The 23,335-nt window shown below is 36.8% G+C and overlaps 1 protein-coding gene across 1 annotated transcript in view; it reads right to left on the reverse strand.

Moving 5' to 3' along the window:
• Nucleotides 1-23,275, reverse strand: part of LOC146731445 (MAM and LDL-receptor class A domain-containing protein 1-like) — a 29,697-nt gene extending 6,422 nt beyond the window's left edge. The window contains exons 1-9 of the mRNA XM_085493773.1: nucleotides 22,922-23,275; nucleotides 21,755-21,901; nucleotides 21,319-21,584; nucleotides 21,092-21,221; nucleotides 20,346-20,442; nucleotides 20,055-20,122; nucleotides 6,267-6,362; nucleotides 5,123-5,284; nucleotides 60-316 (exon numbers count right to left, since the gene is read on the reverse strand). Coding sequence (XP_085349899.1) covers nucleotides 60-316; nucleotides 5,123-5,284; nucleotides 6,267-6,362; nucleotides 20,055-20,122; nucleotides 20,346-20,442; nucleotides 21,092-21,221; nucleotides 21,319-21,584; nucleotides 21,755-21,901; nucleotides 22,922-23,018 — 1,320 coding nt within the window. The 5' untranslated portion in view covers nucleotides 23,019-23,275. The remainder of the gene's footprint in view (nucleotides 1-59; nucleotides 317-5,122; nucleotides 5,285-6,266; nucleotides 6,363-20,054; nucleotides 20,123-20,345; nucleotides 20,443-21,091; nucleotides 21,222-21,318; nucleotides 21,585-21,754; nucleotides 21,902-22,921) is intronic.
• Between the last annotated feature and the right edge of the window lie 60 nt (nucleotides 23,276-23,335).

Raw genomic sequence — 23,335 nt, forward strand, 5'->3', positions numbered from 1 at the left:
CTATGCTTTCGCGGTTTTTTAAACTTTAAAACTTTTTTATTAGAGTGTAACTTGTATACCTTGTATCGTTCAGTTGTTCTTAAGGGGACATTTGCTTGTTTCCACTCATCACCTTGATCAAACCATCGTTTCCATAACGCCGTCGTTTTACCACTGTCAAGTTCATCGAGGTAAACAGTAAGAAATCCACAATCTTTGCCATACATATAATAAAAGAATTCCAGGCATGAATCTCTTGTAGCCCCGAATTCTTCAGTGTAAAACTTCGCTCTTCCTCTTGTTACAAGGTCTGTAGCCTCAATATAGAAATAATATCCTATAAAATGCATAGAAAAACGATCATCAAGGAAGTCAGATCACACATATTATATGAATAGAGAGAAGTATATTTGCGAAGAGATGACAAATTCATCTCGCTCATTTGTATTTCAAACATGATCAGAATTATCAATCGTTATATGATTTTTTTGATTATGTAATTGTCCGAATAATGTACAAAACATGTCATCAGATGAATAGGTTAGATATATCATTGAACATGTATTGTGTTCAAAAATATATGGTAATGTTTTAATATCAGTTTTACTTCGCCAGTTGTTTAACTCAAAAAAATGTTGTTCGGCATATTGTTTGTTACCTGCCAAATAAAGTTGGTTCTGACTTGACAAGTTTCTGTTGATGACGAGTATTGTGATTCACAGTAGCCAAACCGTCAGCATGAAAAGATAAGTTAAAAGCGCCTATTCTGATTGGTAGCCGATACCTGACCGGCCCCATGTGGCCAGTTCCCAAAATTGTATTATTAATCGATGGTTTGAAATTTGTTTGTCTATTTTGAAATTTGCTTAAAACTACTTTACACTTTATGACTGATAGTCAGTCGAATTGATTGTATGAAAATACCTAGGTTTCCTTCAGGGCACATAAGCATAAGCTACAAAATTGCGTGATCGAAAAGCGGCCATAGAAAAGTGGTAACCTAGATACCGAGAACAGGTCGTCATCTACTTTTCTGAACAACAGAACCACCTAGTTTAGGTGTTAAATATCACTATTGATGACCTAATGCAAACAACAAGAGTGTAGACAGGCACATTTCAACCGGTGCAATCTGAAACAGTAGTTACCCGATTAATTGTTTACTTCGTTTGGTCTCTCACTTGCAAAACAATTGGCCACTCTATGAAGTATTGCCAAGGTGGATGGTACCACGGAATTTATATCATAGTCAGGTCTATTGACAAAGATAGAGGTGCCCATATGACGAAATATGTCAATCAATTTGGAAAACAAATTGCTGCTTTTACACTAAGCAGAGGATCTAGGGGACTGGACAGAAAGTACATGAGGGGGTGTTTTAGTAGGGCGGGTCATTGATTTTCTGTGCAGGCATAAAGGAAAGAGTCACATTTTTTGTGCAATGCAAGCCTCATGACACCACAGTAAAAGTAGCCGGAATTTTATGCACAGTCTGATTGACTATATTGCTCAACACATATTCTTATTACTCATTTAGCAGTTGTATTTACTTTGAATGATATGTAAAAACTTAAGCTGTATTCAGAGCTACGATGATGATCCACTTTTAACAAGTTAGCGGACAGAAAGTTCTTTAGCAACAAGTAATTCACCACTGGGGAAAATAATATTTATGTACGAGTACTGCTGGATTTAAACTATATTGTATTGTAGTGTAATAATATGATATAATATGTGTTTACAATACCGAAAGCTGTTTGTTTACATGTATTTCAGCAGATTGTAATTAACAGGCAAATGTAACTTTTACACTATAATATTTAATACCCTGATTATTCAAATGTGATCTTTAAAATGTTATGATCTTAAGCCATGATTATCCAGTGTAAGAGGAATTAAGGAATATTTGTTCTAGCAATTGTGGAGACGTCGGACTGCACAGGGTGTTGAGGAGGCTGTTAGAGCGGTGCGCCAGGATCGTGGGCGGGGGTCCTAAAGCGATGTGCGTCGAAGGATAGGAATTTGTCAACAAGTGCCTCAAGCCTGGCTTATAGAGGGGTGTGTGATCCATCCTAAGATGCTCTGGCTGGAGGTGAGGCTACCCTGATGTGGTTACACAGACTGATGTGTTCAGTGTGGAGTACTGGCGTCATCCCAAGTGACTGGAGAAAGGGTCTAATTGTCCCTATGTAGAAGGGAAAGGATGATGCGAAGGACTGTGGCAATTACAGAGGGGTGACGCTCCTGTTGGTAGCCGGATAGAACTTTGCTAGGATTCTTCTTAACCGTATCTGACATCAGCTGCTTCTCCATCAACGTCCTGAGCAATCTGGCTTTATTCCCAAGTGGACCACTGTTGACCGTAACTTGGCGCTACGTATGCTGTCTGAGCGGATGCGGCAATTCCATAGAGAGTATATAGTAGCCTATATTGATTCCCGCAAGGCCTTTGACTCCATGTGTAGAGATGCCCTATGGAGAATCCTCAAGGTTCGTGGTATCCCCACACCTCTGGTGGACCTGATCTCCCCTCTGTATTCTGGAACAGAGAGTGCTGTTAAGTGTGCTGATGGCGTGTCTATTTTTGAGGCAGGAGGTTTCAACACTTGTATGAATTATGGGAGGTGTGATGGAAAGCGCAGATTGTGAAGTCTCGTTTGGAAGTGTCAAGTAACTGATCCTGACTTTGCAGGTGATGCCGCATTGTTGGCCGAGTCGGTTGATTCTCTAGTGGAAGGAGGAGGCCGAACCGCTTGGACTCCATGTTTTGTGGGTTAAGAACAAGATTCAGGCTTTCGGGACAGCTTGGATAACTCTGTCAGGTTTGTCTCGGCGAAAGGTGGAAAACGTGGATGTCACTGACTCATATGTCTATCTCGGCAGCGTGATCAGCAGCTCTACCAGCTGTGAGGTTGAGATCACAAGACGTCTTGGCCTTGCACAGAGTGCTATGAGAATGCTGGACAAAGGTTGTAGCGATCGCGATATCTGAGTAGAGGTGTAAAGGTCCGAGTCTTTAAGTCCCTTGTGCTCCCGGTCTTACTATATTCTTTTGAGGCCTGGACTTACTAATGGGCTGGAGCAATGACTAAACACATTTGTGACAACCTCCATGCGGTGATTCCTTGAGTACACAGGGAGGCCGGCATGTTGAGGGTCACCTGCTTGATTCGTGACCGCTAGCTGCGCTTCTTTCTACTATAAATGTGCAACCAGTTACCTATTGTTCGCTTTTCTCATTCCACTGCTATGTTTGGCTCCAAGGCAGACCTTTCTTCCCCACCCACCCTTCCCTTCACAGTATAATTTGTTATAATTTTTAACTTTTTAGTGTAGGTTTTATAGTACGATTGTAGAATTTTCTTCACAGGGATGTACTTACCCCAAGCTAGGGGAAACTTGTGTTAGTATAGATTTAATAAATGACTGGTGTAGTATTAAGAGAAATTAGATCTATGAAATTACTCTCCCAAAATCGAAGTATATGGTCACAAATTAAACAGGATAAGCTATTCATGCAATTGTATGTATCCGAACCGAATTTCCTTTGTCTGGGCTCATGGACAGAAGTACGGTAGATATAGTAGCATGGTAAAAAAGCACGATTGCAGGCAGTCAACCATCTTTGATCTAATTGTGAAACTATCCCAACATAAACAATGTCTGTATCAAATTTGAACAAAAAAACAAGATGAATGCCAGTCGGCCATCTTTGCTCTGTATTCCTATATTTATGATGTATATGACAAACATGAATGAAAGTGGTGATATAGTTGTATGGTCAAAAAGCAAGATGGCCACCAGTCGGCTATATTTAATCCGATTGTAAAACAAATTTTCGTGGATATATATTCTGAAACGTAAAATGCATGTACTAAATTTTAACTAAAACTGACAAAGCATGCATAAGATATCACATTTTCCACATCTTTGATCCGTTCATAAAACGAATTGTCATAGACATGTATCCCAACATGTATAATGTATGTCACAATTTGTTATGCACCATTCAAGGGGGTCAGGAAATTCCATGCAGAAGTTTGTGAAGAGTCATAAATTTTATGCGGCGATTTTCAAAAAACACAGGCCTACCCCCCCCCACCCCCCGCCTGTACTTTTTGTCCAGTTCCTAGATGAACTAGATAAATAGTGCTTCAAAAGAATCACTCGCACTTTTCGGGGTCCATAGGAAACTAGCTTGTGTTTCTGGGTATGAAATTTAACACGTGCAGGATTTGGTGCATCAAAGTCAGCAAAAATTCTTTTCAAAGCGTTTTTTTTTCTTACACTCTTTAATTCTTTTCATGCATTATTACTACAAGCGCATCGGAATAAGTCACCTGGGACTTTTAATTTGGTAAAATGATACTGGAATCAAGATTTCACATAGACCTGCTGAAGATGTTAGGCCTCAAAAGAATGCTTAATTAGCGAGGTACAAAACAAAAAACGAAGATCAACAAAGTCAGCACAAACACAGGACAACAGGAAGTTCTCCACGAGTCTGGCACTATTTCAAATACATATTCCCCAGTAATGTGTAACCAAGTAAGGCATTATATTCAAGTGTACAACAGTGCAATATACATAGGCGAATGAAGCTCTGTAACAGCCTGCTCCGCTGAAGCAGACTTTCTCGCTCTATTTTTTGTTTCACACAATATATACTTCAAACCCACCGTTATCAAACGATACAGGGCTAACCTAGGGAATATATTTCCAATATATACCAGCATCAATTCACAGATATTGCAAAGAAGCAAACTGGTTGCCATTGTTCCTTTTGAGAAATATACGAATAAAATGAAAGTGTGATACTGTAATTTTGGCATGAATACCGCGCCCCATTGAATCAATCAATACTGGATCGAGATTGTAACTTTTTATCGCATCAGATTTTAAATCTATACTTTATTAGTACAGGCGTTATTGAAATTCGTGTATATTATTTGTGTGAAGGAGTTAACACATGATTTAGTAAACAAAATAAAACCATAAAAAACAGGCCCAAGCTTTTGGGCTTTAATGATTCTTTCATCACTTTGGCATTACTGGGAATAAAGTGTACAAATTATTCATGTTACATGACAATGTAATACATCATTAGTGAACGACAATGTATGCGCAGTTGAGTTTATCTTACCTTGATCCGTCTGAAGGGTGTGATCGACTGATGGTCCAGTGCCCTCTGTAGCTGTTTTCCCTTTGTGTCTTGCCCAATCAATAGGGTTACTTGGTTCAAATTCAAACCCACAAATACCATCTTCAAAATCACACCGAAATAAATCTGTCTCTTCGGCCAACACTATATATGAATGAATGCCAAAAACTTGTTAAAACTGCATGCACACTCGGAAAAATACTAATAAAGAATTGTTTAGTGGTACTGCCCTATAAGATGTTTAATATGTTGATAATGGTTGGTCAAGCAGCAGATTTGTTTCAAATTATGCAATGAATGTGATACTGACTGTTCACATATTTATAGTGAAGTAGATAAGGGAAGGGAGATGCTACTTATGCAATTTGGATATATGCGCATATTTTAATGCATTTATAATTTATCATATAAATATAATTGACGTATTTATGCTTCATTTTTATTATATTTATCTAGATTGTCATTGGAAATCGTTTATAATCGACAGATAAGATTGTTCTAGTCCCAAGTGTTTATTGTCACCTGTATTTCACTCGATAACTGATAACTGACTACTAGGGTTCTAGCGAGTACCACGACATTTTCTGTAGCGGTACATGGGATGAGCTTCATTTGGGGACAAGTGGACCTTTTTCACTGTTGTTGCGAAAAAATGGGCTGCATACTTATAATATCGCGAAATGTTTGAAATTAGAATCGTTTTTCTAGAAAAAATAACTAGAACAAAGTGAAAAATTAGAAATACGCGATCGAATTTCATGACCTCCTTTCCAGGGTACGTGACTTTTGGGGTCACTGGCATCATAGTGGAGCCGCCATTTTCGATTGTATTCATTTCGATTGTACAAATTTACCTTATTGACTTTTCACTTACTTTTCTTTGCCAATAAACTCGCTATACACAACGAATCCTCGAGAAGAATAAACCAGAAAAAAAATGTATACAAATAGTTATATTTTACGAGGGGTCAGTTCGTACAAACCCTATGGACTCTTTTTGGATCCGTCCCTTTTTTGCCCGAAAATGTCTACTTTACTGTGTATGTATAAAGCACAGATCTCAAAACAAAATAAATGTTAATTACTACATGCAATACGTTCGTTACAAATGTGGAGATTATCTCACCGATTTTCCCAGTGATTGTAACAACTGCAAGAACCACAGAGTACATGATTTGACGTGCCATTTCACTTCCAGCAAGCTGTGCATGAAACCAGGGGTCTGGGAACAATTAAATATATAATCACGTGACTATCCCCAAACGTTTTCCTTGACACATTTGTGGCAGTTATTTAGATGTCATGGTAGTGAAAAAAGTACATGTAGAAACTTTTTAAAATATTTGACGATGCCGATAAAGAACATTTGACAATGCCGGTGAAGTTTTGTAAGGAATACTTAAATATTCTAAAACGAATGACCCATTTTGTAAGGTCGCTTTGTTTTCTTTGACCCTGTGACATCTGATGAGTGTTGTTCACATACTAACTCGTTGTCAGAATTAACGTGTACGAATGACGTCAAATTGCTATGCAATATTATTATTATTTTAAACATTGTTCTTGTCACATTTGTGACAGTGATTTCGAAGACATGGTAGTGAATAAAGTGAATGTAGAAACTTTTTAAATGTTTGAGGTAAAGTTTTTTAAAGAATACTTAATTAAATATTCAAAAACGAATGACCCATGAACGGGGCGAGTGCCTTTGTGGGGTCCTTATGCTTTCCTTGACCCTGTGACACCTAATGAGTGTTGTTCACGTACTCACTCGTTGTCAGATTTGACGTGTACGAATGACTCCAAATAGCTATGCAATATATCAATTGTGGTACTTATCGAAATGCTTTCCACTCAAGGACCATATTAATAACACTCAACTTTGTTCACTTTGACGTGGCAGTCAATGGTGTCAGAAAGTAAGCTCTTCTAAAATCAATAAATACCGTGTTTGTATGATTTCCTGTCAAGATTGCTGCTAATATTTGACTATGATTATTATTTTAAATTAGTGTGACCAAATTCAGGTTATGGGATAGTTGATATGAAATGAGTCACAGCAGACACTGGAATAAACTAATCACATACAAACTAACAATGTTCAACACCGTCATATAGAATGACGAAGCAGTGTGAATACAGCGTGCAGTTCGATTCTTGTACTATTTACATACTAATCGCGTACTATTAGCGTACTGTTCACGTACAATTCGTGTTTCATTGAATGAAGCCGAAAACATCAGAAATGCAAAGCTCCAAGTGATTTCTGGCAGTCATTGTAACGAAGCCCTCTATTGGTCGGTAAACTATCGCGCAACCACGTCACATACATGGATATGAATAGAATTACCGCACGGTTGTAGAAGAAGGAATGTCCGAACGAAAAAACACCTTGCAGGCGGACAATGGGTGAAATCTGCCAAGAGTTATTTTGAGGGATCGGCCGAATATGTGGTCCTTGACTGGCTAAGATGACGCCTACATGCCGCCATTGTTTTAATCTGTGATGAGCTTCTGTCCTTCACATTTATGATAACGCAACACTGATTGGTGGCACCAGCTCCTCGGCGCGCCCAATAAAATGACTCAATCTAACTGCAGTGAAATACAGTTTCTCTTAACACAATCACGCACCGGTTCGTGAGTCGGTTATGAATGACCGGCTTTAGCGAAAATGTGCGATTTGCACAATGTTATACTAAGTTTTAATATATTGCATTACGTCATGTAACATAAACAAATCCCTCATTAGTAGTTTCATTAACTTGTCATGGATTACATTCGCATATCAAATGGTTTAGCATCACATGTTTGAATTAGAAATGAAACGGCTACCATCAGTTGCCTACAGACGAACATGTTAAAAGCACTAAGACAATAATCTGAAAATTAATACTAGGCGTCATTTGGCTGTCATTGGTTTCACACGACTCAACATATGAATAAATTAATGAACAAATCTCTAAAACATTTTAGCACCCTCATGACATTACAAGTCATTGCCAATTCATCTCCGGATGTACGGGCCACAGACAATTCATCTTCCAAAAAAACAATTGAAAAAACAATTGACACGCTAAGCTATTATCTTTCAAAAAACCACACTGGTCACATCAACTCCACGTCGATAGCAGCTGCAACAACAACAACAACAACAACAAGCTATCATCGTATCAACCTTGTGTGCTTCCCCAACTCAGTATTTTATTCCAATAGACGAGTGTGAAACCCACGATACCGTGTCTTCTATCGAGTCTTGCGTGTATATGTGTTGATTTCGTGACACATGTGCCGTGATCACATTAATACCACGTGTTCACATTAATATATATCAAAATCAAAATCTCACACTATGGCGGAAAGCGCAACTGGCGAATATTTAGAATCATTGAAAGATCATTTTCGCAGTTTAAATTCGAATCTTGATGGGTTAACGACGGTGGATTCATGCCTAATAATTTGTTTTCATTCTGTATTCGCTGTATGGCAAGCGAATGGTACAGGAGTTTAGACATAGATATGCAAAACGATTTTCAAAACGAGAAACGGCATAAAGAACTAAGTGGTATGAACCAACAACTTTCAAAAACGGCCCTGGACTATGCACAGTCTCTTACATTAGAATTAGAAATGGCTTATTAAAAACATTTCAAGCTAGTTTAAGGCCTGAATACCAACCGTATTTAATTCTTAAAGAATTCTGTTCATCGTGTAAATTTGAAGGACACACATATGAACGTTGTAGAAATAGATTGCCAAATTTGTAACCGTTTTGGACATGACCCACCACAATGCTACTTCAGAGACGACTATTCCAATTCACAATCTTTAAACTCCAACCGCCAGTCCGGCGCTATGACAGAACCAGGGTGCATCGCACAACAAAATCCTACACATACAGGAAGTCACATCAGTGAGTCTCATGAAATACATTTTGACAATTTAATTGTTGTGGAGATAATGGGGCGAAAAATACCTAGTCTCTTAGATCAAGGCACCATGATATCATGTGTCAACCACTCTTTGTTTGATTAAATACCACAACCACGTACATTCGAACTTCATTCATCAACAAATTCATATGTAGCTACGGCAAATGGAGAACAATTAAATATGGATGATATCTTGAATTTCACAGCCCACATTGGAAAACAAAAAGTAAAACTAACATCATTCCGCAACTAAAGCAAACAATCATTCTCGGTCAGGATTTCCTACGCTCACACAAAGTCAAAATTGGTTTTTGATCAAGAAAATTACATCTAGATTCTAATAATGTATTTCTAGCAACTGATGATTTCATTATTCCAAGATCTGAAAGTACATGTTCAGCACACGTAAAGTCAAAAGTACCAAACAATTTGTTAGGGATCACATAAGTATTAAACAGCACCCATATACAGGGTTACTCAGCAGGTAGAGTTCTTACTACAGTCAATAACAACAAAATTATAATTATGATTCTTAATCTCTCAAGGCATCCAATACAAATACCTCGGAACTCAAAGCTAGACAAATTTAGACCACTACCTTCAAATCCCAAAATATTCGAGTTTAAGAAATCACACCAAGCCACAGAACAAATGGATAACGCAAACGATGAAAGATAAAGAAGATATCTTTTGACAACTTTTGTTATCCAACTGGGCACTTAATTCTGATCAAAAAGCTAAATTACCTAAGGTCATACTGAAGAATAAAGATGCATTTGAGGGCACTGATAACATAATTGGGTATTGTGATTTATTCAGTCATAGGATAAACTTACAACCAGGTGCAAAACCACTTAATAGTCAACCTTATCGTGTCAGTCCAGTCCAACGTGAGATCTTAGAGAAACAAATTCTGGAAATCTTGGATAGTGAGACATTGGAACCAAGTGTTCGCCAGTTGTTTTAGTTTAATAAAATAAATACAACCTATTGTTTTAGTTTACCTGGAGGTAGAATTTGCATTATCTGTGACTTTCGTGGTCTTAACGCTAATACAATTCAAGACAATTTCCCATTACCATGTACTCAAGACAATCATTCGGTATGATTAAGTGTCGCATACGACTTGTTTACCACTTCCGTGTGACTGAGAATGTTCTAGAACCGTACTGTGTCTGGGTGGAATTTTTAGAAACTGGTTGAATGGGTAATAGAACACTGTAGGAGGCAATAAAAGGTAATGGAACATTCTAGAAATTTGTAGTAAGTTCCAGACTCGTTATGTATGCTGATGTAATGGTCTATTTATAGACAGTGTGGGTATATATACGGGAGTTGTTCAGCATTGAGATCAGATCGGAGATCTCGTTGAATTGTATTGGAGTTTAAGTATCTAGTTATTGGAGTAGTGGAGTTTTACCGCATTATTGTACTTGATGTTTGCGGAGTATAATACCAGTACCAGTTGAAACTTCATCTGTTGGCTCCGTGTTCGTATTTTATCATCGCCGCCAGGGAAGTCTTTATGTTACTGTTGCCATTTTGGTATTTGAATCATCACACATGTACTATACCAATTACGGTAATATTACGTAGCATGTGATATTAAGTCTCAATATTTCAGCACTTTAGATGTTCAATCTGGATTTCATCAGTTACATTTTGACGGGAGGGGCCTGTCATCTCACGACATGCAAAGCTTATAGAAATAGCTACCGCTACAAAAGATTGCCAATGGGCTGCTGAACTAGTACTAGTAAATTTCAAAGATCTCTATTTAGTGATATACGTTGATGACATTTACAGTCCAGACTTTCAGCCACACTTAAAACACATTTCGGAAGTTTTACAAACATTTTCCAAACCAGCAAACTTAAACCTCTGAAGTGCCATTTCGCCAAGGAACAGATTGAGATTTTAGGTCACGATTTCTCAGCGAAACATTGCACCATGTACGAAAAAACTCTCGACCATATCTGAATTTTCTAGACCAAAAACTGTATGTGATGTGCGATCTTGGATTGGATTGGCTGGGTTCTATAGGAAAAATATCAAAGAGTATTTCAACATAGCTTGTCCTTTGAATGAAATTACCAAAACTAATCAGAAAGTTACTCGTGGGAGATTGCATTCAATATTCTAAAACAAAACCTAACTAATGCCCCTACACTAGCATATCCCGACTAGAATCTTCCATTTGAAATTTATTCTGATGCTAGTAATCAAAGTGTCGGTTTTACGTTAGAATAAAAACAACAAAGTTTAGAAATTATATTTAGTGGTCATGAATTAAATAAACACCAGCAAAACTGGTCCATTGGAGAGAAAGGAATGTACGCTCTTTACTATTGCCACAGTCTAAGGCCTCCTTATTGCTAATGATAGGACACCTACAGAACTCACACTAGACAGGGGGGTTCTTTCACTGTCAGTATGTAGTAGACAAGAAAATAGTACTGGAAATGAAATATACATACACCAAAACATAAAGTTAAAGCTCCTGACTTTAATACCTATAATAAATAATTACACAAAACAAAGCACAGAAAAATACAATAAATAAATTCACTGAAATAGGGGATGTAGGAATAGATGACAGTCAATGGATTCTGCAGCATAGCGACGAGGAAATACAGTAGTCTTGTTTGCAGAGGAACGCTGGTATTCTGGAGGGCACCGCTGAAAGCAGGAAATTGCAGAGCAGAACGACAATTGTCTCACAATATCGTAGCAGGAACACACAGGATACATGATAGAAATGATGAACCCTCAACTCTCCTCAGTCTTTCCAATTTTTAGGCATAAATGGCCCAGATTCAGGGACACCATCTGAGTTTCCTCATGAGCCAATCAGAATGTGATCTTACTAGCAGCTGTGTCACGTAGGCAACTCAGTAGATCCTTTATTATTCAAATAACAGCACACGTGGTAGATTCCAACTGTCCTTCCAGAGTATGTCCTGTCAATCACCTTTATGACAGTTATCACACGGCAGTGCTCACCCTTTCTTCCCATGATTCCATGCACACTTCTATTTGCAGGGTTTGAGGTAATAAGACAAAAACATATAATAAAGGATGCTGACAACTATGCCATAAAATCTTCCGAAAGTTATATAGCAGAGAAATATTTCATAGAATACACAGATCACTCCGATATGAAATATCATTTCCAAAATTTTGATTTGAAAGGTCGAATATGTCATTGAGTATTAACACTTCAACAATATGATTTCACATCTATATACAAGTAAGGCATCCTCCTCAAGCAACCTGATTGTTTGAGCTGTCGCACATATGCAACCAAAGAAGGAGTTTTGGAAGATTCAAATATTTCAGATAGTGATAATGTTACTCCTAACCTTGTAACTAAAGTATTAAATCGTCAGAGCTTACATACAGAAACTCCGATCATAGAAGAAATTTAAGTCACGTCTGAACCCCATTATAATCCGCCACAAATCGTCCAGCAAATGACTTTGGCTACTATGCTGCTGATCAGAGTGACAGTCAAGTCAGACCAACAACAACAGACCAAAATTGGTAAAAAAAAGAGACATTTGGTTCATTTTGATCGACTAAAGTATGTATATGTCAAGTCCGGGGTGTCTGATGATTCAGATGTCTCATGCATCTTTACATTAACCACATCCTCAGAATTCAAACAGTTTCTCACTTAAGCTGCAGATTCGACAAATTCTGTCTACAGTGATGACACAAAGTACATCATTGAAAAAATAATTCGTTCAAGGTCTGTGAAAGGAAAAAAACAATACTTATTTTTTATATAATATTAAAACAGTACAAATAGAAAAAAACATAACACCTTAAAAATTAAGATGAAAAAAACAAAACAAAGCAATAATTTGTAGTAACTCCATTGAATCAAACAGGGGATCCCATACACTTTTGAATCCATGTAGAGAATCTTTCTGTGTGGCCTTGGAATACTCATTATTAAATGTTAAGATCAAAGTATTTTTCCATGCCTGCATACTTGGCTGCACCTGTTTCCATATACAATTTCGTAAAAAGTACCAGAAGTAGGCCCAATATTATATCTTTCTGAGAAAATTGTATGTAAATATTGCTGTTTATCTCTAAATAATTTTCTACCTGTGCCCAAAGCTCAATCACATGGGGGCATTCAAAAAACAAATGATGACATCTTTCTACAAACAAACCACAAAAAGAACATCTTTCATCCTCTACCAAATTTCTTAATACAAGTGTCTGTTAGTTGGTGTAATTTTATGTAATAATCGAAATTGAACATTTCTCAATGATACATCGTCTGTAGTTTTATATGGCAAAATGAAAATATCTTGAAATTCTTCAGTTTGCAAAGAAAAGAACTCGCTCCATTTGTTTACAGCAGTAAGTGGTTTTGTTTTTAGACTTAATTGACAAATGTAGTAATTATAAATAGTTTTAGATATTTTCTTATTGCCGCTGTGAATATAACAGACATCCGTCTTGCGTGTTGTCCTTTTATTATTTCAGTTTTGCTTTCCAATTTTCGGGGATTGCAGTAATTAAATATTGATAGTGAAGAAACTTAGGGGTAATATTCCATTTTTGGCCAAATTCATTCAATGACATAATACTTTTACTTTCATCCAAATTCTTATACATTATAGTGTTATTTCCTACCAATATTGCTGGGTTATACCAAAGTGGTTGATATACAATATAATCTTCTTCTGTTTTGGTAATACAAATTTCTTCCCATACATTAAATACATCTTTCCAAAATGAATTATCACTCAATACTGTATGTCTAATATAACGTATTTGTTCTTCCCCCATACGTTTGAGCATGTGATGTTTACATTTTAGTTGACTATTAAAAAGTTGTTTCCATGTATAAAAGTCATCAATGAGTAATTGATAAATCCAGGATGATTTCATGAATTTCAAAAATGATAATAAATGGGTCAATTTCAAGCCACCATTGTTGTATTCTAGGAACATTTTATTTATATTAATTTTATCAAAATTAGAGTTCCAAATACAATTGTAAATTATTTTTGTCCAGGTCTTTGATGATATTAGCCGGCATGTTTGGAAGAACTGTCAACAAATGAAGCAGTTTTTAAAATGGTAATGTTTATGCGACTGTAACTTTTTCTATGAGTGTCAAGTGCCTATTTTTCCATCACTTAAACAACTTTTTAATATCGTTGATAGCGGGAATATAATTAAGGTCACATAGTAGATTTAAATTCACATCAAATGTGACCCCCAGTACTTTTTTTACAAATGTTGATACTGCTCTTTATTAATACTATGTACTATTCAAGATTCTCATCAAATTCATATGTATTCAAATTTCATATATTTTCCAAACACTGATCACTAGTTCAATGATCGAGATATTGTTGTTACCACATTAACCTCTTAGTGAGTGAATTATATGCAACCATATTTGGAACACGTATAATAGCCCACATTTTTTACACTGTGTCACTCTCTGACAATGATACATTCATTAATTTTAATGTAGCACAGTGTCTTAGGACATGATAATATTACTCCAAGACGAAAACAATAAATTACACCTGGTCTGAACCATCTCATTATATCATGATAAGACAGAGATAACAAACCTATATTTTGATTCTTGTAGCTACTACACAAAACACATTCATTCATCAACACAGCATTGATGTGGCTGTCATGGCATAGATTATATATGAACATTCATGGATAAAATATTCATTCCATCCATTAATAACTCGTTTTTGTTTTCACCAGTTTCTGTAAAAGCCAACAGCATCCTAATCGAACATCAAGGAATCATCAAAATGGAAGCGACAGTATATTTCTACTCATACTGCCCATGATTGTCATTTGATATTACCACAAGATTGAACTATTTAGTCATTTTGCAACCAACAGCCATTATTCAGCAGAGAACATCATATTGGCATACAACATTCCTCATTCCAAATTCAGATCTAACCATGTTTGGGAACATTCTCTATTAACTTTCCAATCCATGTGAAGAAAGTGCTTAGAAGAATTTTTAATGAAGGTTTTTTTCAACAAGAACTCAGACGAGCATCTCTAGGATCAGAACTGCTTTACTGGGCTCACCTGAGCCAACGAATACATTTTCCAGACGACAACATTTTTTTTTCAGGGATATCCTCCACGCCCTCACATGTTATCTACCAATAAATAACTTTCGTCCAAACAAATCGACCATCTGGAAAATGAGAAATAACAATATCAAAAAATTGGTCATACAGGCACAGTCATTATAGGCAATTCGGACAATTTTGATCAACAACTAAACACAACTCACGTTGAAATCAAGCACCTCAGTAAACTCACAGCTCTTTAATTAGAAGTTGCTGATCGCACTGCTTTTCTAGTTGGGGTATAATGACCTTGCATACTGTACATGTGAAAACTACAAATATTGTAATCAACAATTTTCTATATTTAACTCGGCCTATCATTCATGCGCAAATGCTATCTTCAAGAAAGATCAAAAGAGAATCACTACAAATTGTGATATTCACATACTACTGGATCATACCCCCAAAGCCAGCAGCCTACTACCTTTCCAACTCAAAAGCTGTTCTACTAGGACTTCGCAATAACTGGAGTATACAATACAAAAGTCGGCCATTAAGAGAAATACCTGACATTGCATTTTGCCTCGTTAATATGCAATATGACCTGCAATATAATGGTTCACATTGGAACCCACAATATCACTCTGCACATCATAAACACATCAACCAATCTGTAATTTATGAATGTGATCTTCCCATACTATGACCTATCAAACATAACAGGGATCAAACCTACTAATCGCCATGGCAACCAGAGCTACCAGACTTGAATCCCATCAAGGGTGATTTCAACCAGTCAATGTCCACAGACAACGTCATTGAGTTGGACCTCAAGAAGATTGCAATGACTCATCTCTCACGCAACCAAATTATGATCTATTTTCGGCGCTATCCATAGCGCAATTGTTTTCACCTCAACTAGTATGGGTGATCATTTCTATGGTTTTATGGGTTAAATGCGTTGTCAGGAGATAAAAACAGCGGTTGACGTTGGCAAAGGCTACTGCAAACCCCATCCAAGGTGCATAATTTTGTATGGGTAACATAGCACCACTATGCCAATTGATGACGCCAGTGATCAATGTAAAGCTATTATTTTCCCAAAAAGTTTGCATTTCAATTCTTCACAGTTCTTGCAGCCCTTATCTCATTTCAATTGATTAGATTCATCTGAAACAGAAGCAGGTTATTGATAGCATACAGACCGAATGTCTACCACAGTCGCAAGACATCAATTTTACTAGAATTGTCAAGTACAGACGAAGCAATCACATTATGGGTAAGAGATATCATACTCAATTACTCGCTTTCCAACCAATGCCAGGGTACTCATACGCAGTAAAAATGACTTCAAGTCTCATTACAGGTACCCTTCATATTTTTTGGAAAACCCTCAAATTAAATGCTCATCCATGAATCTGTTAGTGAAACAATACATCTCTCAAGTAACATTTCCATCTCCATCGGTTTCACTTCCAAAACAAGACGAATTGTAAAATCATTTCGTACTCGAATACTCATTGGAGAAAATCCCATATACTCTGTCTTCTCTATCTCCAACAGTGTCATGAAGACTCCGAGAACTTCACCCACTACACCAGAATTTGATGGATGACTGACAATTCAAAATAAACAAAAAATAAACATACATATCCTATTTTTTCAGGCCACTTCACAATTTAAACTGTTTAATGATTATAAAAATAGCTTTAGGTTAGATAATAACGTAAATGTGTCAGTCCATTTTTATTTTTGTTAAGTAATATATTTTCGTCAAGGAAACACTTTAAAAGCGAGGGCACTTTTCCTTTTCCATCACATGTTTGAATTAGAAACGAAACGGCACAATCAGTTGCCTACAAATGAACATGTTAAAAGCACTAATACAATAATCCGAAAATTCTCACGACTCAACTTATGAATAAATTAATGAACAAATCTCTAAAACCTTCTAGCACCATTATAGCATAACAAGTCATTGCGAATTTATCTCTAAAAATTGACACGCCAAGCTAAATTAGCATGGCGATTCCCTTCAAAAAGTGTCAACATTTTCTATCAAAAAGAACACACTTCACGTCGATAGCAGCAACAACAATAACCTGCTATCTTAGTGTCAACCTCGTGTGCTTCCCCAACTCAGTGTTTTATTCAAATAGACGAGTGTGAAACCAACGATAACTACGTGTCTTCTATCGAGTCTTGCATGTATATGTGTATGAGTGTTGATTTCGTGACACATGCTCTGTGATCCAGAAACTCAAGCAGCCAAGTCGAGCGATTCCCCTCCATCCTCTAACCCGGTGACTTTTGATTCCCTGGTCAATGACTAGAAAATATCCACCTCTTTCCCAAAAGAACTACAAAAGACTATTACAAACTAATGACGCTATTGTACCTAGGATATCTGTCAGCATCCTTTATTTCATGTTTTCCTCATATTACCTCAAACCCTGCAAATGGAAGTGTGCATGGAATCATGGGAAGAAACGGTGTGCATTGTGATAACTGTCATAAAGGTGATTGACAGTTCAACTATGGAAGGACAGTGGGTTCTACCAGGTGTGCTTGTAATTTACATAACAAAGGGTGTTTAAAACTTTGGAAAGAGAATTGGAAATGTACAAGGTGTGATGTTATTTGAATAATAAAGGATGTTTATGATCTACTGAGTTGCCTACGTGACACAGCTGCAAGATCACATTCTGATTGGCTTATGTGGAAACCCAGGTGGTGGCACTGAATCATGCCTATAAATTGGACTGACTCAAGACAGTTTGGGATCGATCATTTCAACTTGGTGTCAGTCATTTCAACTTGCTTTCCTGCGTGTGCGTGTGTGTGCGTGTGTGTGCGTGTGCGTGTGCGTGTGTGCGTGTGTGCGTGTGCGCGTGTGCGCGTGTGCGCGTGTGCGCGTGCGTGTGCGCGCGCGTGCGTGCGTGCGTGCGTGTGTTTTACTACGATATTGTTTGACAAGTGATACTGGCTACAACTATCATTCTGTGAGACTGGTATAAACTGTTCTGCGATCTCCTGCTTTCCGCGATGCCCTCCAAAATACCAGCATTCCTCTGCAAGCAAGACTGTATTTCTTCGTTGTTGTGTTGCAGAAGCCATTGACTGTCGTCCATTAATACATCCTGGAACTGCGAGTTATCACCAATGCACCTTCCCTGAGCAATCCCCTATTTTAGTGACTTTATTCATTGTATTTTTCTGTGCTTTATTTCTTGTAATTATTTTGAGAGGTATTAAAGCCAGGAGCTTTATCTCGATATTCTGGTGTATGTGTATTTCATTTCCAGTACTATTGTCTTATTTACCCCATACTAGCAGTGAAAGAACTCCCCTGTCCAGTGTGAGTTCTGTGGGTGGCCCTCTTAATTGCGATAAGCAGGCCTTACACTGTGACAATATCCAACAAAGTTAAAGTTCTCTTGAACGCAACAATTGAATTAGAGGACAGATAGTTTATCACACTTCTGTTTCATGTAACAAATTCACTAAGCAAGCTGGTAGGCTGGTTGCCGATCGTCTCCGATAAAAAAATAATTAGTTTATACACGGCGCCTCGTATGTATGGTTAGGATTTTACCATAGTCTAAATTACACGAGTGAGAATAGAAACTGTTTGTCAAATAAAGTTACAAAAACTATAATCAGTTAACACCACTCTGTACATTACATTTTTGCCCGATCTAAGCACGCATATTTGTTTAACCAGCCCGCTATGCATTTATGTCACATGAACACAAAAAGTGCCGACTGTTATATTTTGATTATTTTATTGGATTCATTCATCTATTTTACGTTTAGTGTACATTATAGAAAAAGCCGTTTAAGTATGCAAGTTTCTTATTTCACCGTAATACCGAGGATTGATGTGTAACATGTTGACTGTGGCAGAATTTTCAAAATCATCAAGCCCCGGTACCAATGTAAGTAATCAGCTGAGTCTTGGAGAATGGTCACAGCACTGTCTTACTGTATATTTTGCGATATTCTCGTGACAAATTCATATTACGCAAAACTGCGACTCGGACTGATGTTTTTTCTGTCAGGGAACTTGGTGTCACTTGACTGTTAGCACTCACACGTAGAGATACCAGACTCGACCCAAACAAACACATTAGTTTATTACAGATAGTCCAGCTTCATTCACCCATTTCTCTCCTTCTGTCCCTTTCTCTTACAAAAGATTACAAACTCTCTATCTTAAAAGTCAAGTCTCCAAAGCGTGGCAGAGTAAACATGCGATCAGCCAATCGCTGGAGTCGTTGGCACGATCACGTGATTACCAGGCATGTGTCTCACGGTTAGGCAAAGTTGCGACTACTAAATACAATGAGTAAACAATCTATTTATCAACTTCCTGAAATATATGTTTATAATCTCTACCCTAAGCATTCAGAGTATTGATTCTAAATAATAGTACAACGGCGTGTGAACCGAATGTGCGAACGTCAAGTCGCTATCATAACAATATGACATACATTTGTAATGACAGAATGTTGGAAATTACAGCTTTGTTTTAACAACAAATATCTCCATCGTCAATTATATTTAAACTTCCACTCTAAGTGCTAAATATCAATTACAATGTATCTGAACCATATCATCGAATGGATGTAAGTTGTCTTTACGCCAACGTTGCAATCTGTTACAAACATCTAAAATTTACATTGCAATATTAAGAATTAATTAAGTCGCGGCAAATAGTGCCCAAATAGTGTTCATTTCTATAACTACAATATAACTTCCGAGCTGTATTAGTAGTTTAGCATCAGTCTAAATATAGACTTGTATAATGGTATATTGTGCATAACTGTACAAGTTATACTAGAATAATACAATTACACAAGAAAGCTTAATACAAATTCGACATCGGTTATATACGTCGCTGGTCATCGACTATCTCCGTAGTATCTGTTACGTCCTTTCGGCTGAATAGATTATAAGTAGATCTATAAAATGAAGTATATATTAGCTGATATTAAAATAAACTGTGAACAACTTACAAATGTAAAGCTGACAAACTGGGCCTCTAGTTGTTATCAACATGTTTTAATAACAGGTTAAGCCGAACAAATTCACATAGGTAACTGTTATCGATAACGATTGCTAGAATTATATTGGCAGATACCTAGTTAGAGCAAAATAATAACACAAAATAATAAGTGGACTTACATGGATATTGAATCTCTATATCTATAACATATTACAGCACACAGTGTAATAAGTACCAACGCAGCAAGTACAATCCCAACAATCATTCCAATATTGCCTGTAGGGAAGGTTAAATTTAAAGGTTAATTTGCAAGTGTTATTAATATGTGGATTATATTCATAATGATTGTCATAATTATGTGATCTATCATAAATATTCCTGATGCCCATATTTTATAAGCGTTCGTTATAATGGTGCATTTGCGTACAAGGAACCGACACCTTGAAACTGTAACTTGCAAGCTCAAATACTTTTAAGTTTTGAATTTATCATTTATTTAGTATACGATATAGTCTTTTTATAACCATGGCAACGAATACCAGTACACTCACTGTGCTCACCCATAAACGCACTTATAAAGTAAATTTGACAATTGACTTAGGTGGCGTAAACAAATTATAGTACAATATACATAATTACCAATCAACAAAATATGAATGTCATGTAGTTATGACAACATTCGTTTCCGATATTTTGCTTTGTGTATTTTAAGCTAAGAAGAAAAGTTTACGAGGGTAATTTCATCAAAATAACCTTCAAAACCAACCAACAAATTCAATCAATTACTGTTAATGTTATATATATATGCCAACCTTGTAGCCGTGATGATGTTTATTTTAAAATTTCTAACGTGGCACAAACGTTGTATCTGTGTTGAAAGCCAATCACTTTTACGACATCAGAATATTGGGAACTGGCAACTTACTTGACGATTTAACTGGATTCGGATTCGCCTCCGGTGGTAGCAGTTCATCACAATATGTTTCCTCTGACAATACATCGTCTACTGCAATATCTCCATAATCTCCATCACCTCGGATCACTTCAATGAGATGCTATGAGAAGTATATAATACATGACGCAATGCATTAATGACTAGATTTATATTGCCTAACAATAATGCGTTGTGTACAATTATAGTATTTTACTTACAGTAATAGCTGCTCCTCCACTAATGGGATTTTTCCATCCAACACGTGCTTTTTTCCACTCGTCTTTTTTATTTTGCTGTCCCTCGAGCCGCCACACCAGAATTTCATCATCTCCCACTCGTAGCAGCAGACGCAATTCTCCAACATGCTCGCCATACATGTGATACCAAAATGTTATGCATTTATCTTGAACGAAGCGTATTCTCGACACTAATACCGCCCTGTCACCTTTTGATCCACCAGATACGTCACATAGTGCATATTTTCCTATTGATACCAATGCATTGGTTCGTGGTAAGAAGATTTAAACTTTAAAAAATGCCCTCACTGTCATACGAATTCGAGATATTGTGTAAAACTATCAACGTATTGATATATTGACGTGTGTTGGGATAGTTAGCCATAATGTAAAAACCATAATATAACACATTACGTACCTTGCGCTGTTCCTTGAGTGTGGTCTATGTCAGGGCCAGTCATACCATATCTATGTTCCCCTGATCCGATTACCCAATCGAATTCATCGCGTAGGCCGTCGCGATCATTATACCACTTACCGAACCCGTCATCGAAATCGATACTAACTGTGTAGAAATTCAGATAATTAGTTAAATAGGTCAATAAACAATGTTATCGCTAACCCCAGAAGTTCAATTGTTATCATATTTAGCAAATGTGTAGTCCATAACTTATCAATGCGACAACAAATAATCTCAATGGTTGAATATATTATTTCATATATTTCCCAGCATCGAATTTTGATGATATTTCCACCTTTTCATCAGTGATTATGCATTTATATAGACACGTTTTTTAAGGATATATTTCACTAGATTTCCTAACCGTACGCTCTTATAAAAACATATTGCTAGCATTAATCAGTTTCCGCACATTCTATCATCATGTAACGTCGTCAGTATACAGGAAGGAAAGTATAGCAGCCTCTATTTTGAAATGATTCATTTCCTATTCATTTCCATTTTCAGAAGATTGAATATAGTGACTTGTTACCGCTAAATGAAAAACAAAAAATAAAATTTCCTCGTGCTAACTAATGTGGCCATCGACTCACATGTGACCAATCAAAACCTGGATAATTCTCTTATGCAAGCAGATGAAAACACCAGAAAAAGTATAAGTAACTATCCAACAATAACGATGGACCTCAAAAATGAACCTCTAATTCTATACATGTATGCAAAGCCTTTAATTGATCAATGCCGGTCTTTCTTGAAGACGTGGCTACAGGTGGATATTTTTACAGGTTCAGCATGCAACTAAAACGCCAGGATACACCTTGGTCACAACAAACGATTTTACGTTGTAAATAAAGGATATCTATTTGTTCATACTTTAGGTATTACTGTTTTAGTAATTAATTATGTACAGTTATAATTGGTATCCTGTTAAAACCCTAAGTGTTCTACTAGGTGAACTATTTCTGCAGATTGTAATAATTTATTGATTATTCAAGTCACATTCGTAATTGATAATCATGAAAATAATAAAATTTCCTTATATATGATGTCATTCAATTTTTTTTTTTATTTTTCGCAAATCGCCTTAATATGATCATCTTGTGACGTCACATTATTGTTGCTTACCACGAGCTGGGCATTTTCCATTAATGACATAATAATCATCAGAGGCCATGTCACCATTGTCGCCGTCGGCCGCCGTAGCAACAATCTTAAACCTCATTCTTGTATTTGGGTGCTCATAAAAGTGAACATCAAAGCCAGCTCTAACCCAATTATCTCCGAACGCAAAGTTGGTCTCAGGCTCAATAAAGCAACACAAGATTGAATACGGTTTCCCGTCATATTCGAACTGTAGAAAGATAGGTCAAAAAATACCAATGCGTTCTCATTCATAGACAGTATAATAACGCGTCGCTCAGGAAATGTAGTCACCGAGATTTAAAAACTTATAAATACCACTTGAAAATGTGATACATGCAGCAGATCATGTCGTGTAATGTTGATAAGCTTGGCTTGACTTGACTTGACGATCGATTT

This window comes from Saccoglossus kowalevskii, chromosome 19 (assembly GCF_978046115.1).
Source record: "Saccoglossus kowalevskii chromosome 19, keSacKowa6.1, whole genome shotgun sequence".
NCBI classification, from domain to species: Eukaryota; Metazoa; Hemichordata; class Enteropneusta; family Harrimaniidae; genus Saccoglossus; species Saccoglossus kowalevskii.